The following is a 13,238-nucleotide window of genomic DNA, read 5'->3' on the forward strand; positions in this document are numbered from 1 at the left end:
AACAGTGTGTGGAGCCGTTGGCAAAAAGCCTTCTTTGTCTAGGTCCCTATAAACTCCCCTCACTTAGTGCAAGTCCTCGGAATCTCACCCATGGAGAGGACGCTCTGCCTGGGACCTCTTTGCTCCCAATTCGGACCCTGAACGCTGTATCCCGGGATTCCCCAGCTGATGTAATTCAGGTGTTGGTGCTCCTCGAATTGGTGATGTTTTTCTATTTCCTCTTATATCTATATTAATATTGCTATAATTATATTAGTATTAGGCTATATTAATTATTTCTGCTGTAGCTCTAAACTGTTCATGCATTTGCCTTTTCTGTAAATCAATAAAATATCCAGCTTCTTCTTCTCAAATGTGTCTTATTGTAGGTGTGAATCTGAACCATAAATTTCCTTAATCACACATAATTGGACGAATCCGAACCCCTTTTGAAATCACAATACACCTGACTACCATTATATTCTAAAGTGTGACCCCACTCCTAGAAAAGACTTATGTGTATTGTGAAAGAACTTGCCCCAGTCTTTTTGGTGAAATGTTTCATACAAACAATTCTTATAATACCACCTTAGTAAATAACCTTGTTTTAAAAAAATAATTCTGACTGTTTTGTTAGTGAGAAGCATACTGGTATGGACTCAGAAACAACAATGTTGGAAATGTAGCCCTAAAACTCAGAGAAAGTAAGTGTAAGTTGTGGCAGTAACTCATGGAAGGATGCTATACTTTGAACAACCTTGCTCACTTCTTTTTGTTGTTGTTAAGTCATTTCAGTCTGTTTTCAAATATAGTAGTACGCAGAGCATCAGCTCGATGAGTGTGAAGACTTCAGACTGTGAATTCTGGATGTTCAGAATCCTTGGGGAAAATTATACCCCTTGGGATATCTGAGGGTGGGAAGTAGGGGCTTGCTAACAACTAGTAGAAATTGGTTTTTCCCTACTACTTACCCGAAAGGTTTAAACTAATCTGTTTTCTCTAGGGCCATTTCCCCTCTAAATCTGTAGGAGTTTTGGGAAGGGAAATCAATGAAGAATAGATTGCCTAGCACAGAGTAACCAGTCAAGTGGAGAAAGCTTCTAGGGAGAGATGAGAACTGAGCTGTTGAGATAAGCTGCCACTGCAGAGCTGGAAGCTAGAACTGAAGAGACCTTTCCTGAACTAAGAGCTAAAGGGGAAAAAATCCTGGAAACACCTCAGGAATTAGGAAAGTGTTCACTTACATCAAAGAAAGATTTACCTGACTTATCTTCCTATTTTAAACTAGCCATTTTAGCAGTTTATAGAAGCAGGTGTTTTCTCTGATTCAGGGAGTGTTCTCTGATGACCATTCCTGGGGCTCCAAGGAAAACATTGCCCTCCTGCTACTGGAGAAAGTCATCTGGTCATATCATACACCTGTCTTCAGGGTCTGCTACTTCTGGTTAAGTGTAAGAGAAATTTGAATACTCTTTTCCTTTCTGCAGCAGAGGGATGAGGATGCCACAAAACCACTCTCCCAGACCCTGTCCAAAATTGAAAGAACAAATTTCTTCTCAGAGATTTCAAGACTTGCCAGCAGCACAAACTAAAAATCTTTTTTAATGACAGCAGTGGGTGAATTCACTATGTAATTACAACTTGTTGCGAACAATAGAAGGTTCTAAAGTGCCTCAGTAGTTAGTACTAAAACTTGCCTCAGTTTGATGTACAATGGCTGGAACATGGTGGAAAGTTAAGAATATAAACAAGCTGGAATTTCACATCAAACCACAAACTTAGATAAAACAATGTATGTACTGTTATATGTTGGGGGTAGAGGGCAGAGGAAGGATAACAGGGAAAGGAGAATGATGGAAAGAAGGAGAAATGGGAGCAGGAAAACTTGTGGTAGCAAGTGACATATAGGATAGGTGATATCAGTTACGACCACTTCGTGACTGTTTAAAACCACAGGGGCCAAATGGTAAGAAAGATAGCTTCTTTTTATTTATTTATTTATTTTTATTTTTCACTTTAACACAGTTCATATCTTATAACACAATTCCAACTTTTGGTCAGGTGACATTTCTTTTAAAGCATTTACAATAGAGACCACAAACGGATGTTTTTTTTTTAACATTAACCAACTGAGACACAAATAATAACCATGTATACTAACTTCATAAGCCCTTGACCTAATTGTCTCCACACTATTACTAAGAATTAAAGGACCCTAACATTGTTGTTGGTCTAAAATCCTAAGCCTACTAGCTTAATTTTAGATGACCTCAGATGTTCCCCTACCAACAATCTATAATTTGATAGATCTGCTATTAAGCTTACAAACCTTTTGACTATAGGAAATTTCCACTAAGAGTAGGGACATTGCAGGGAAACAATAGCTCCCCAACTTCATGTCAGTTCCAGGCAGGAGTAGATTGTCAAAAGATAGCTTCTTTAAGGAAAATGTGCTTTTTAGAGGACTGAGGGAAAGTAGGTATAATGGGAGGTGACTGAAACTTCATTGGCCAGCCCACCCCGCAATTCACTGGAAAGGTTCAAGTTCTGTTGTCCTAATAATTGCCACACTTCAACCCCAGACCCCCACCAAAAACTAGCTAGCCTGGATAGTGGCAAGAAGCATCCCATTTAGGCTGATCTTTGCCTTAACCCCTTTCTGTGGTCTCTGGAGTGACTGGGTTCACCCCCAAATCTAAGATAGGTATCTCTGGTGTCTCTTGAAACCCCAAAACTGTATGTGGCTCCTTCAGCTCCAGTACCACTTGTCTCAGAAGGCCTTTAAGCAGCTGCATTTCCTGAAGCAGTAGATCCATGTGGGACTTCAAAGGATAGGCAGATTGGCCCAAGGAGGTTAGAGGAGTGCAAGCCGTGGGCCCAGCAGTGGGAATGCTTGGCATAGAGGCGAGGGTCCCGGTAAAGGTGGAGTTTGGGGCAGAGGTGATCGAGGGCACAGATCTGGGTTCTGGAGGCTTTCTAAAGGAGAGGGGCTTTGAAATGGGGTTCCTGGACATGGATGCTGGCGGAGGAGCTCGGGTTGTGATAGCCAGTGTGCTGGAGAAAGAACCTGTCAAATGATAGTGAATGAACCACATAAACCGACCAGGTCCCACCACTTGGGCCGTTCCACTGTTCATAGTGTTGGGACCCTCGTTTATTAGTGTGGAGTTGCCCTACAGAGGTTGCAGAGGAAAAAGAAGTGGGGCCAAGATTAGGAGATACTGAAAGTTGGAATTGGAGTGTTTGTGTACTTTTTGGGGAGTTGAGTCGGGGAAACAGGATAAGAGAGTATGAGTGCGAGTTGAGGAAGTGGAGCATAGTGGGGTGCTAACTAGGAGTTACTCACCCTTCCCTGCGAGTTGTAACCAAGGGCTGCGTTTGCGCACGCTGCGGGTCACTGTGGCAGCTTCACACCAGTACGATTCCAGGTCCTCTGTCTCTGTTTCCGGGACCGTATACTCAGCTACCCAGTCAAAGCGGCGCACAGGGCGGCTGTACTTGTAGAAAGAAAACTGCAGAGGCGTGTCCCGCTTTTGGGGGTGCAGACTTGTTTCACAGCGAAGGGTTACCCCACCTCCGCCATGGGACTCAGGCTTGGGCACCACTTTCAGCACAGGGGATGCAAATAGCTCTAGGGAGGAGAACAGACAAGTGGAAGACTGAGCAGTCAGGCTAGAAAGGGGAAGGTTGGAGTGGCTGGTAGATTGTGTTTGGGAGTGAAGAATGGCCATAGTGAAGGGGATGAGAGCTGTGCTTGGTGGCCTGAGAGCCACAACTCCTGCCTCGCCATCCCACAGGGGGTGACCAGTCACACAGAGTCTGGATACAGCAAGGAATGAAGGGATCAAGGATTAAGCAGGCTTACTGTGGCTTTCTGATGATATACATAGGCATAAATGATACTGCTATAAGAAAGCTAGAAAGTATTATTAAGGACTTTGAAGTCTCAGCATAGTTCCCCATGCTCCTGGTCATTGTTCCAGCCTTTAGGTGGAAGATTTGGACAGGGGTGTAGCAGTCACACTGCCCATCGCAGGAGATCATTTGTCCCTTGTGTGTGATTATCCCTTTCAATGTCCCAATAAGGAATTCATTGAATCGGGTAGTTCTTGGGTACAATGCACATACCACACAGGCTACTGACAGCTCTGTTTCATTAATGGAGGAATGGGATGTGAGTAGAGAAGGAGGTGGAAGGAAAAGGGTAGGACTGGTGGGGTCATTCTGTTCCTCAGGCAGAAGAGAAATTTGGTGGGTTAAGACTGGTATGAACCTTCTCTCCTTATTTTTGAGCCAAAAATTGTTTACTCCTCTACCCACCCTTGTATGTGCTCTCCTATTTTCCCAGTCTCTACTCCATATTCTTATCCCCAAAGCAATGAGACCTGTGCCTTATTTCCACACCTTGGATGGTAACCACCACCTTGGCGGAGAACATAGGGGTACTCTCCACTGGAATACGCAGGGTTCCTGAGCACTGGTAATGTCCACTATCGCTGGCCCGTGCCTGGGGTATCGTGTAGTTGGCACTAGACTGGAAGTAGCGCATGACATGCCCATCTTTGTAGTAGTGGAGCTTGTAAACAACTTTGTCATACCAACCCCGGCAGCGAATCACTAGTGGTTCACCCTCAAACACCATGGCATAGGGAACCTGTAGGATCAGCCAATCTACAAAACAGAGAGGATCCATAATCTCAGTAAAGTTCATGATCACTCAAAGCCCTTCCTCACTTCTTCCCCATCTCATATCTCTCCCATTTGTTATTTCTTAGTTCTCCTGATTCTTTAATTTTGAAGTTAGTCTAACTCCAGATTTTAATGGGGATAAGGACTGAGTTCCAAACCATTCTTCCTCTCTGGAAGACTCACAGTGAAGGTATCCTGTAGTATGATCAATAATGACTTCATCCCACAACAATAATTACTTCATCCCTCAAACTTCATATAAAGCTAATTTACTTAACATGTATTATTATGTATTATCTGTTGCTGGTAAAACACTGCTCTACATTGGTAGAGGGGATTTCCCCATGCAAAAGATCTTTCTATCAATGAAATCATAGTTCTAGTGTCTATCCTTGGCCCCTGATAGATGCTCAATAAATTCTTATTGAATTGTTGAATATGGAGGTATCTTACTGACCCATTTAAAATCTTAAAAAATGTGCAGAAAATGAAAAAAAGGACGATAGTTGCCCTTGATTAATTCAAATCACCAGATCTAGAAAAACCATATCCTAAGGTACTGAGAGACTTGGTAAATGTGACTGGTAAAAACAATGTCAGTGATCTTTGAGAGAAATTGATGAATGGAGAGGTGCCCCAAGACTGGAGGAAAGCAAATATTACCTTCAATTTCCAAAAACAATAAAAAGAGAAGGAAATAGATTTTGCAAGCTATAGGCCAGTGAACTTCAATTCCTGGAGAATTACTAGAATGTACTATTAAAGGGCTGATTAGTGAACATCCAAAAAAGGAAGTGGTGATGTCAAAGAACCAGCATTGTTTTATACAGAATAGGACATATCAGAACAACTTTATTTCCTTTCTTTTGACACGTTATTAAACTGGTAGATCAGGGAAGCACCAGAGATGATCTACCTAGATTGTGGCAAAACATCTGACAGTTTTTCATGCATTCTTGTGGATAAGATGGAACATTTTGTCTCAGATGGTAGTAGTTAGGTAGATTTGGAACTAGTTGAATGGATGAACCTAAAAAGTAATAATTAATGATTCCATATCAACTTTGAAGGAGGCCTCAATATGAAATCAATAGTGTGGTATGGCAGGAAAAAAGATATTTTTTACTATAGACTACATTGAGGACACAGTATCTCGGTCTAGGGAGGTGACAATGCAGCTACATTTTGCCCTAGACAAATTGAACCTGGAGTATGTGTTCAGTTCTTGGTATCATATTTTAGGAAGGACATTGATCAGCTAAAGAGTATTCAGATAATGGCGGTAGAAGATTGTAGAAGTGGGTATGCTGAAGTTAGAGAAGAGAAAACTTAGGAGAGATATGATAGATATCTTCAAGAATTTAAAGGACTGTCATGTGGAAGAATGGTTAAAAACTTGTTCTGTTTGCTCCTAAAAGGAAGAAATAGAAGCAATGAATGGAGTTTCAGAAAGATAGATTTGGGCTTGATGTAAGGAAATACACTCCAACAATTAGAGCTGTCTACAAGTGGTTTTCAAAGGCTGGGTGACTACTTACTATAGAGAGGATTCTTTTTGTTTGTTTTGTTGTTATTTTGGAGGCAATTCGGGTTTAGTGACTTGCCCAGGGCCACACAACTAGTAAGTGTCTGAGACTAGACTTAAACTCAGGTCCTCTTGAATTCAGGGCTGGTGCTCTATTCATTGCCATCTACTGCCCCAGAGAATTCTCATTCTTGTATGAGTTGGGCTAAATGACCTCTGAGATCCCTTCAAACTCTAGATTATCTTGTGATTCAGTGTCCATTGCTGGGGCTGGATGATAACTTTAGTAGGGAAGGCAGGGTAGGGGACAGGAGAGACCTAAGATTTAAGTACAGCTAACAAAGTTCCAATGGAATCAATCTATTCCACTCTACAGTGAGCTCCAAGAGTACTAGCCCTAGGGACAAGGAACTTGGAAGAAAAGAAAGGGCAGAGTGGCATGATCCTAAAAAGGCTACTTTGGCATCAGAGTATTTTGAGTTTGAATTCCAGTTCTACTGTTTACCACTTGTAGAGCCTTGGGCAACTTGCTTCACTTCTCTGTGTTTCTGTAAGAGGATCTTTAAGGTTCCTTACCTCCTCTAAATCTATGATCTTATGAAATAGAGAGCCAGTTTTATAGATGTCACTTTTGTCCTCCTTCTACAAGGGAGCCCCTTATCCTCATGCTATTCCTGGCTACCCAAAAACCCCTTTTACCCACTAGGTTTTTTTCTTTGTCAGATAAAAATATGGGATTCTCTCAAGACCTACCTAGGCTACAAATTAACCTTTTAAATAATCTGCGCTAATGTGCTGGTTGGATGCCATGTTGAAGTATTATCTCCCCTGGGGAACATATTTAAATTTTAACAGTGGTCTTTAATAATTAATGTCTTAACTATAAAACACAGCTCTAATGTTAGGAGTTTTAAAACTATTTTAAAGGTGTGGGGATATACTTTGGGGGCAGTTGTGCTTTTCATGTTATATCATATAGGTGGTTAACTACTTTGCCTATGGGTCCTGAACCCTACCAACCATTGAACTACTTCTATTTATTTGCCTGATGCCAGGATGATCAGTTTTCCTATCTAAAGCAGAATAGCACTAACACTATATCTTCTCCTGTAGGAAAATTGGCACCAGTTTCCAGAATATGCATCTCCCAGGTATATGTTTCCAGTATACATGCTGTGCCTTTCCATTATACATAATCCACTTACCATTAGACACAGAGAGGTGGATTGGATCACTGACAGGTGCCCCTCGGGTCTGACATCGATACACCCCTGGCGTCTGCACCTCAATGCTCTTCTTATGTGAAGGAAGTAGCAGGTGCCCCAAGTACCACAATGTGCTGATTGGACGGAGCTCCAGGAGCAAGGGGTGGTACCCATCACACCTCAGGGTTACCCGTTCCCCTTTAAAGATTGTGGTCCAGGGTGGGTGCAAGGACAGAATGGGCTTATCCACGGTGGCTGTAGAGGATGTTGTAAAAAGAGAGCCAAAGTCAAAAAGCCCAAAGAACTTAGTCCCAGGTTGGAGAAACCCTAGACTACCTCTGGGAATAGAGTTGACCATAATCATTCAGTTAGAAGCAATTTAGTCAGTAGGTTAATTAACCAATTTGTAAAGCATACTGTCCTGAATGCCTGCTTGAGTCTTTAGTAAACTGGACCAAATAGGCTGGGGAGTAGCAAGGATAGACAACATCCCAGAATAGTCTTTACCCAAGGGTCCTGTGCACCTAGCCCTGCTGTCCTACAACACTCAAAGCATATAGCTTAGGGTCTGTGAGAAACTGATATATGAGTGGGATGGTGTTGGCAGGAAGGGGAAAATGGACTGGGAGGAAAGTATGCAGAGGACTTACCAGCTCTTCCAATCCTTGGACCTGCGAAAGATCAGAAGTTGTCAATCAATGAAAGGGTAAGACCAGGCAGCCTTATGTAAATGGGAAAAGAAAATTGGCTTAAGCTCCCCAGGCTTTCTGCTTATGTTTAAAGTTTAGCCCTCTAAAGAGACCTGGGTTTTTATGGTTGCTGAGCCTCTGATGATATTAAATATCAACATAATAACAGCAGATATTCCTGACATTGGGCTATAAAAGGTATCTAGCATGAATAGCCTGGAGACTAAGCTGTCTATAAGACTAAGGGCTGTCCATATATTGGAGCACCAAGATGAAATGTTCAAGGCTCAAGAGGCTTTGTCTTAGAATCCCCCACTTCCCTCCTCCCTTTGCCTTCCACCCAATGACATAATGGTAGAAGACTCACCCAGAAGCAGGAAGGCTATCACTGCCCACATGGTGGCTCTGGCCATATATGTTCCAGAATTCAAAGAGGGTTGCGTTCTTGGAATAGAAGTGGAACCAAAGTTGTATTCTGAGAAAAACATCTAATTAGAAATCAGGAAACCCCCATTCTGGTCCTGGCTATACAAAGCCTATTAGGTATACTCTAGTCCATACAAAGATATGGAGGCAAGAACTGGAACTCTACTTGTGTTTAACATTGATTGAGTAAGCTGCTTTGTCTGAACCTAAAATTTTGGAGAAGGGAAGAGAAGTTGGGGGTGTAGTGTGAGAATAGACAGGAAAAGCAGGTTAAAGTCAGAATGTAAAGGACTTTGAATTGGAAACAGCAGCGTTCTGCCAGTTCAAATGTTCCTAAAACATTTTGTCTGTGTATGATCAGGGAATGTGAGGAGTTACTGTCTTTTCTGTACAATTTTAACTCCTAAAACCTGTGGAGGGAAACTTAGTAAGACACCAGACTCATCTTCCTGCAACAAAACAATCCCCCAAAGCTCTAGTCCCTACTTTGATCCTGCCACCAACCTATTTCATTATTTCACACCTAGATTATTTTAATGGGGCAGCTAGGTGGCTGTAGATAGAGTACCTGGTCTGGAGTCAGGAGGACCTGGGTTCAAATCTAACCTCAGATACTTTATAACTATGTGACCTTGGAGAAGTCATTTAATCCTGTTTGCCTCTGTTTCCTCATCTGCAAAATGATCTGGAGAAGGAAATGGCAAACCACTCCAGTATTTCTGCCAAGTAAACCCCAGATGGGATCACAAAGAGTCAGACGTGGCTAGAAAAGAAGATTATTTTAGTATCTTCTGAATTGGACATCTCACCTCCAGTGGTACTTCTGATCACAACTCAAGTCATTTTCCTAACACACAACTTTGGTTGGGTTGATTAGTCAACAGCTGATCAGCAAGCATTTATTTAACGTTTATGATGTGCCCAGCATTTTACTAAATAGTGGGGACACTCAAAAAAGGTCAAAACAATCCCTGTTTTCAAAAAGTACATTTTAGTGGTCATTACCTTGCTCAGAATCTTTTCTGGTTCACACAGTCTACTGAACAAAGGGCTACTGGGGCCCTTCATAATCTAATCTTTTCAGTTTTTTACACATTTTATGCTCCAGTCCAACTGAACTATTTACCATCCCCCAATCTCTCTCTCTCTCTCTGTCTCTCTTTCTCTCTCTCTGTCTCTCTCTCTCTGTCTCTCTCTCTGTCTCTCTGTCTCTCTCCCTCCCTCCCCATCTGTCTCAGTCTCTCTGTTTCTTTTTCTTCTCTCTCTTTCTCTTCCTCTCCCACCTCCCACCTCCATGCATATGCATACATACCCCCTCTTTCCTGATACAGATTCCCACTCCCACATCTCTGCCTATTGATATTCTTCTCTTTCTTCATGGTTCCTTCATGAAGCATTCTGGTGATTGTCTCAACTAGAAATTATCTCTCTCCCCTCAAATTTCTTGTGCTAGTTTTTTCATCTTCTCTGGATACTAACCATATTCTTATTTTCATTACAGTTATTTGTATTCACATTTCCTACCCAGGTCCTAGACCATATAAACTCTTGACAAACAGGTACCATATATTCCCAACACCTAACATAGTGCTTTACGAATATCTTAATACATACTAAATTTAATCGTGCCCTGAGTGCTATAGGTCAGCTTGATTAACCGGTTCCCCTTGTCCTTTAAGCTACAGCTGGGGTAGAGCATCTTTGGGCTTCAGGATCCCCCATTGCCTTTCCTTTGCTGACATCTTAAAAAAAGATTTCAACAGAGCACAGCATGATGGGTATGGGGCTCTATACTATGAATATCTCATACCCCCAGGCAGAGCCATCTCTTCCTTATCCAGATCGTCCTGTGCATTTCTGACCAGGAATAGGACCCCTGTGCCCTTCATCTTTCTTTTTAATAACTGTAGATAACATTTGTATAGCTCTCTGAGATTTGTAAAACACTTTGCATACATTATCTCATTTGATCCTCAGAACAAATGTAAGAATTCTAGGTGAGATTGAAACCAAAGATATTATTAGCAAACGCTTTACCAAGGTGAAAATTGAGGTTGAATGACTTGCTCCAAGCTCACACAACTAAGTGCCAGAGGTGAAATTCAAAGGCCAATCTCTCTTGGCACTGTCTAACCCCCTTTCTATAATACCAGTAAACCAGCCCCTCCAGTCCCACTTATATTTCTTCCTGTATGTTACCATCCCCTAACCCAACCCTTTCCTAAGGGGTCTCCTACCTGGTCTGGACAAGATGTCACTAGAGAGAATTCTAAGAGCTTCCCAGGATTCAACTCACAGTTCTGACACTGATGTTTTCTGGACAATGCAGAACATTGAATTTTAACATAAATATTTAATGGATTTTCCACTCTAGTGATATGTTTCCTTGGACATTATTCCACCCTTCTTTTATAGCTGTAGGGAAGCAGGGCATTGCCTTGTCTTGGAGCCCTCTGAAGGAGAGAAGTACATGCGTCCATATTCATAGTGCACTGGAAGCAAAATAATACAGCCCCTACCAACTGACTTATGCCTACAATTCCAGTCAGTTTATCAGTCACACTTTATTAAGCCCCTACTATATGCCAGGCAGGGGCAGTTAGGTGGCATAAAGGATAGTGTGCCTGGCCTGGAGTCAGGAAGACTCATCTTCCTGAGTTCAAATCTGACCTGGGACAATTACTGACTGACTGTGTGATCCTGGGCAAGTCATTTAACCCTGTTTACCTCAGTTTCCTCATCTGTAAAATGAGCTGGAGAAGGAAATAACCCAAACTCCAGTATCTTTGCCAAGAAAACCTCAAATGGGGTCACAAGGAGTCAGGCAGAACTAAACAATGAAAAGTGCCAGGCACTGTGCTAAGTACTGAGAATACAGAAAGAGACAAAAGACAGTCCCTGTCCTCAAGGATTCAAAATCTAGTGAGGAAAGAAAACACAGAAATAAATACAAACAAGCCACAAAAAGAATATTTATGCAACAATTAATTGAGGGAAGGCACTAGAATGAACATGGGTTGGGAAAAGATTTTTTCTGTTTAAAAAGTTTAATAAAGGTGACAAAATACTACCAGTTTTCAAAAAGGATTCTTAAAAATGACAATAAATGCAATGAGATTCAGAGAGTAGGTCATTAGATTTTGAAAGCAAGACATGGTTGCTATTCCATTGAAAACTTTCCTTTGAATGATATGAATTCACAAAGTATAAGGCTGTATTATAGGCCTTGAGTCACTTAAATTTACATAGGTGATTAGCATTGTTTATAAAAATACAATGTAAACGTAACTGCGCATATGTGGCATATTAGCTTTGTTCTCCAAAACAGGAAACTCATTAGTTAAAGACGTCTGCCTGAGAAAACAAAAAGGCACATCGGAAATAGATTCCTGCTCAGTACACAGGCTTTGTACCCTCCCCCCTTACCCCACACAATGGACTGGGTAATCTGTGTTTACTTTACTGAAACAATCAAAATAGTACGTGGGGAAAAGCTTCTTGTAAAAGATTGGATTTTAGTTGGGACTTGAAAAAAGCCAAAGAAATCAGCAAATAGAGTTGAGAAAAGAGAGGGTTCTGGGCATGAGAGACAGCCAAAGAAAATGCTTGCAAGGCCAGAGATGGGGGGTCTTGTCTGAAGAAAGGCCAGGTGGCCAGTGTTGCTGGAAAGTTCTTTCTTTTGTTTTGTTTAAGGCCAATCTATCTTACAAATGCATATTCTCATAGAAAGGTGTTGACCTGAAAACTTGGTTAGAGAGAAAAGGCAACAGGCTAAATGCATACATTTTATGATTTAATTAATTAATCAATTCCCCATAAAGATAACAGTTACATAGCGCTGTGGAGCCAGGATCAGAACTGGCTGACTTAGTACAGAAATTGACTGTCTTAAGTACATTTTGCCATGAGAAAGGAGTTCTCTTAGATAAACACATTGTAAACAAAGTAACGTCAGTTGGGTTTTATGATCCCAGGCTATGGGCATCTTCTTTCTGTAGCACATCTCTGTGATTTAAGATAAGGAAAAGGTCCCATCACCCAGATGACAGACATCCTGTCCTAAACAGGCCTTTGAAGTTGTTTATCTTAACAGAGTTTGACAAAAGCTGGAGTTACAACCCAAGGTATTTGTGTTTTTCTCTTAACACTAGGATGCTAGAAGAAGGGTCTGATAAGGGAGTCCCATTTGCTTGACATCAAAAGGCATCCTCTAAACAAAGGAGACTATTAGGTCCAGACTCTGCTTAATTCAGACTTTGGCCCTTATTAAAGTCTAAAATTTATATTAAACACTATCAAAGGTAAAATTTAAGCAAATGTCAGTAGTTAGGACTTTAGAGTGAATGTGATTTGGATTCTTTCTGAGTTCAGGTTTTAGTTAGAAGAGAGTGTTAACGCTTGAAGCATTTGCTTTAGGGGAAAAGTTGGTTTGCACAGTGTCTGTAAGAAGGAACAACATTGCTTTGCTTGCCATCATCAAGTTTTGTTTACTCTTGTAAACACAGTTTCTGGAATGAATTCCATCATTCTCATTCTACTGTTATCCTTGTTGAAGCATAGATATGATGAAATGACCCTTTCCTTACTGCATTTAGGGTAATGTGAATGTGGATGAAGTTTAAAGTGAACACTTCCTTGGTAAGGGGATGTAGGTGGAAGCTTACTAATGTGCAGTACTTTAAGAATATCAGCTAGGCAGCCATGGGGGAGAACTGGGCATGTTTA

The 13,238-nt window shown here is 41.4% G+C and overlaps 1 protein-coding gene across 1 annotated transcript; it reads right to left on the reverse strand.

Moving 5' to 3' along the window:
- Positions 1–1,945: 1,945 nt before the first annotated feature.
- On the reverse strand, positions 1,946–7,756 carry FCRLB (Fc receptor like B). The gene is made up of 4 exons (XM_072638192.1): positions 7,399–7,756; positions 4,384–4,650; positions 3,326–3,610; positions 1,946–3,046 (listed from the first exon to the last, which is right to left on the reverse strand). The coding sequence occupies exons 1-4, from the start codon at positions 7,754–7,756 to the stop codon at positions 2,628–2,630; spliced, it is 1,329 nt and encodes a 442-aa protein (XP_072494293.1). The 3' UTR covers positions 1,946–2,627.
- Between the last annotated feature and the right edge of the window lie 5,482 nt (positions 7,757–13,238).

Source organism: Notamacropus eugenii, chromosome 2 (genome assembly GCF_028372415.1).
Source record: "Notamacropus eugenii isolate mMacEug1 chromosome 2, mMacEug1.pri_v2, whole genome shotgun sequence".
NCBI classification, from domain to species: Eukaryota; Metazoa; Chordata; class Mammalia; order Diprotodontia; family Macropodidae; genus Notamacropus; species Notamacropus eugenii.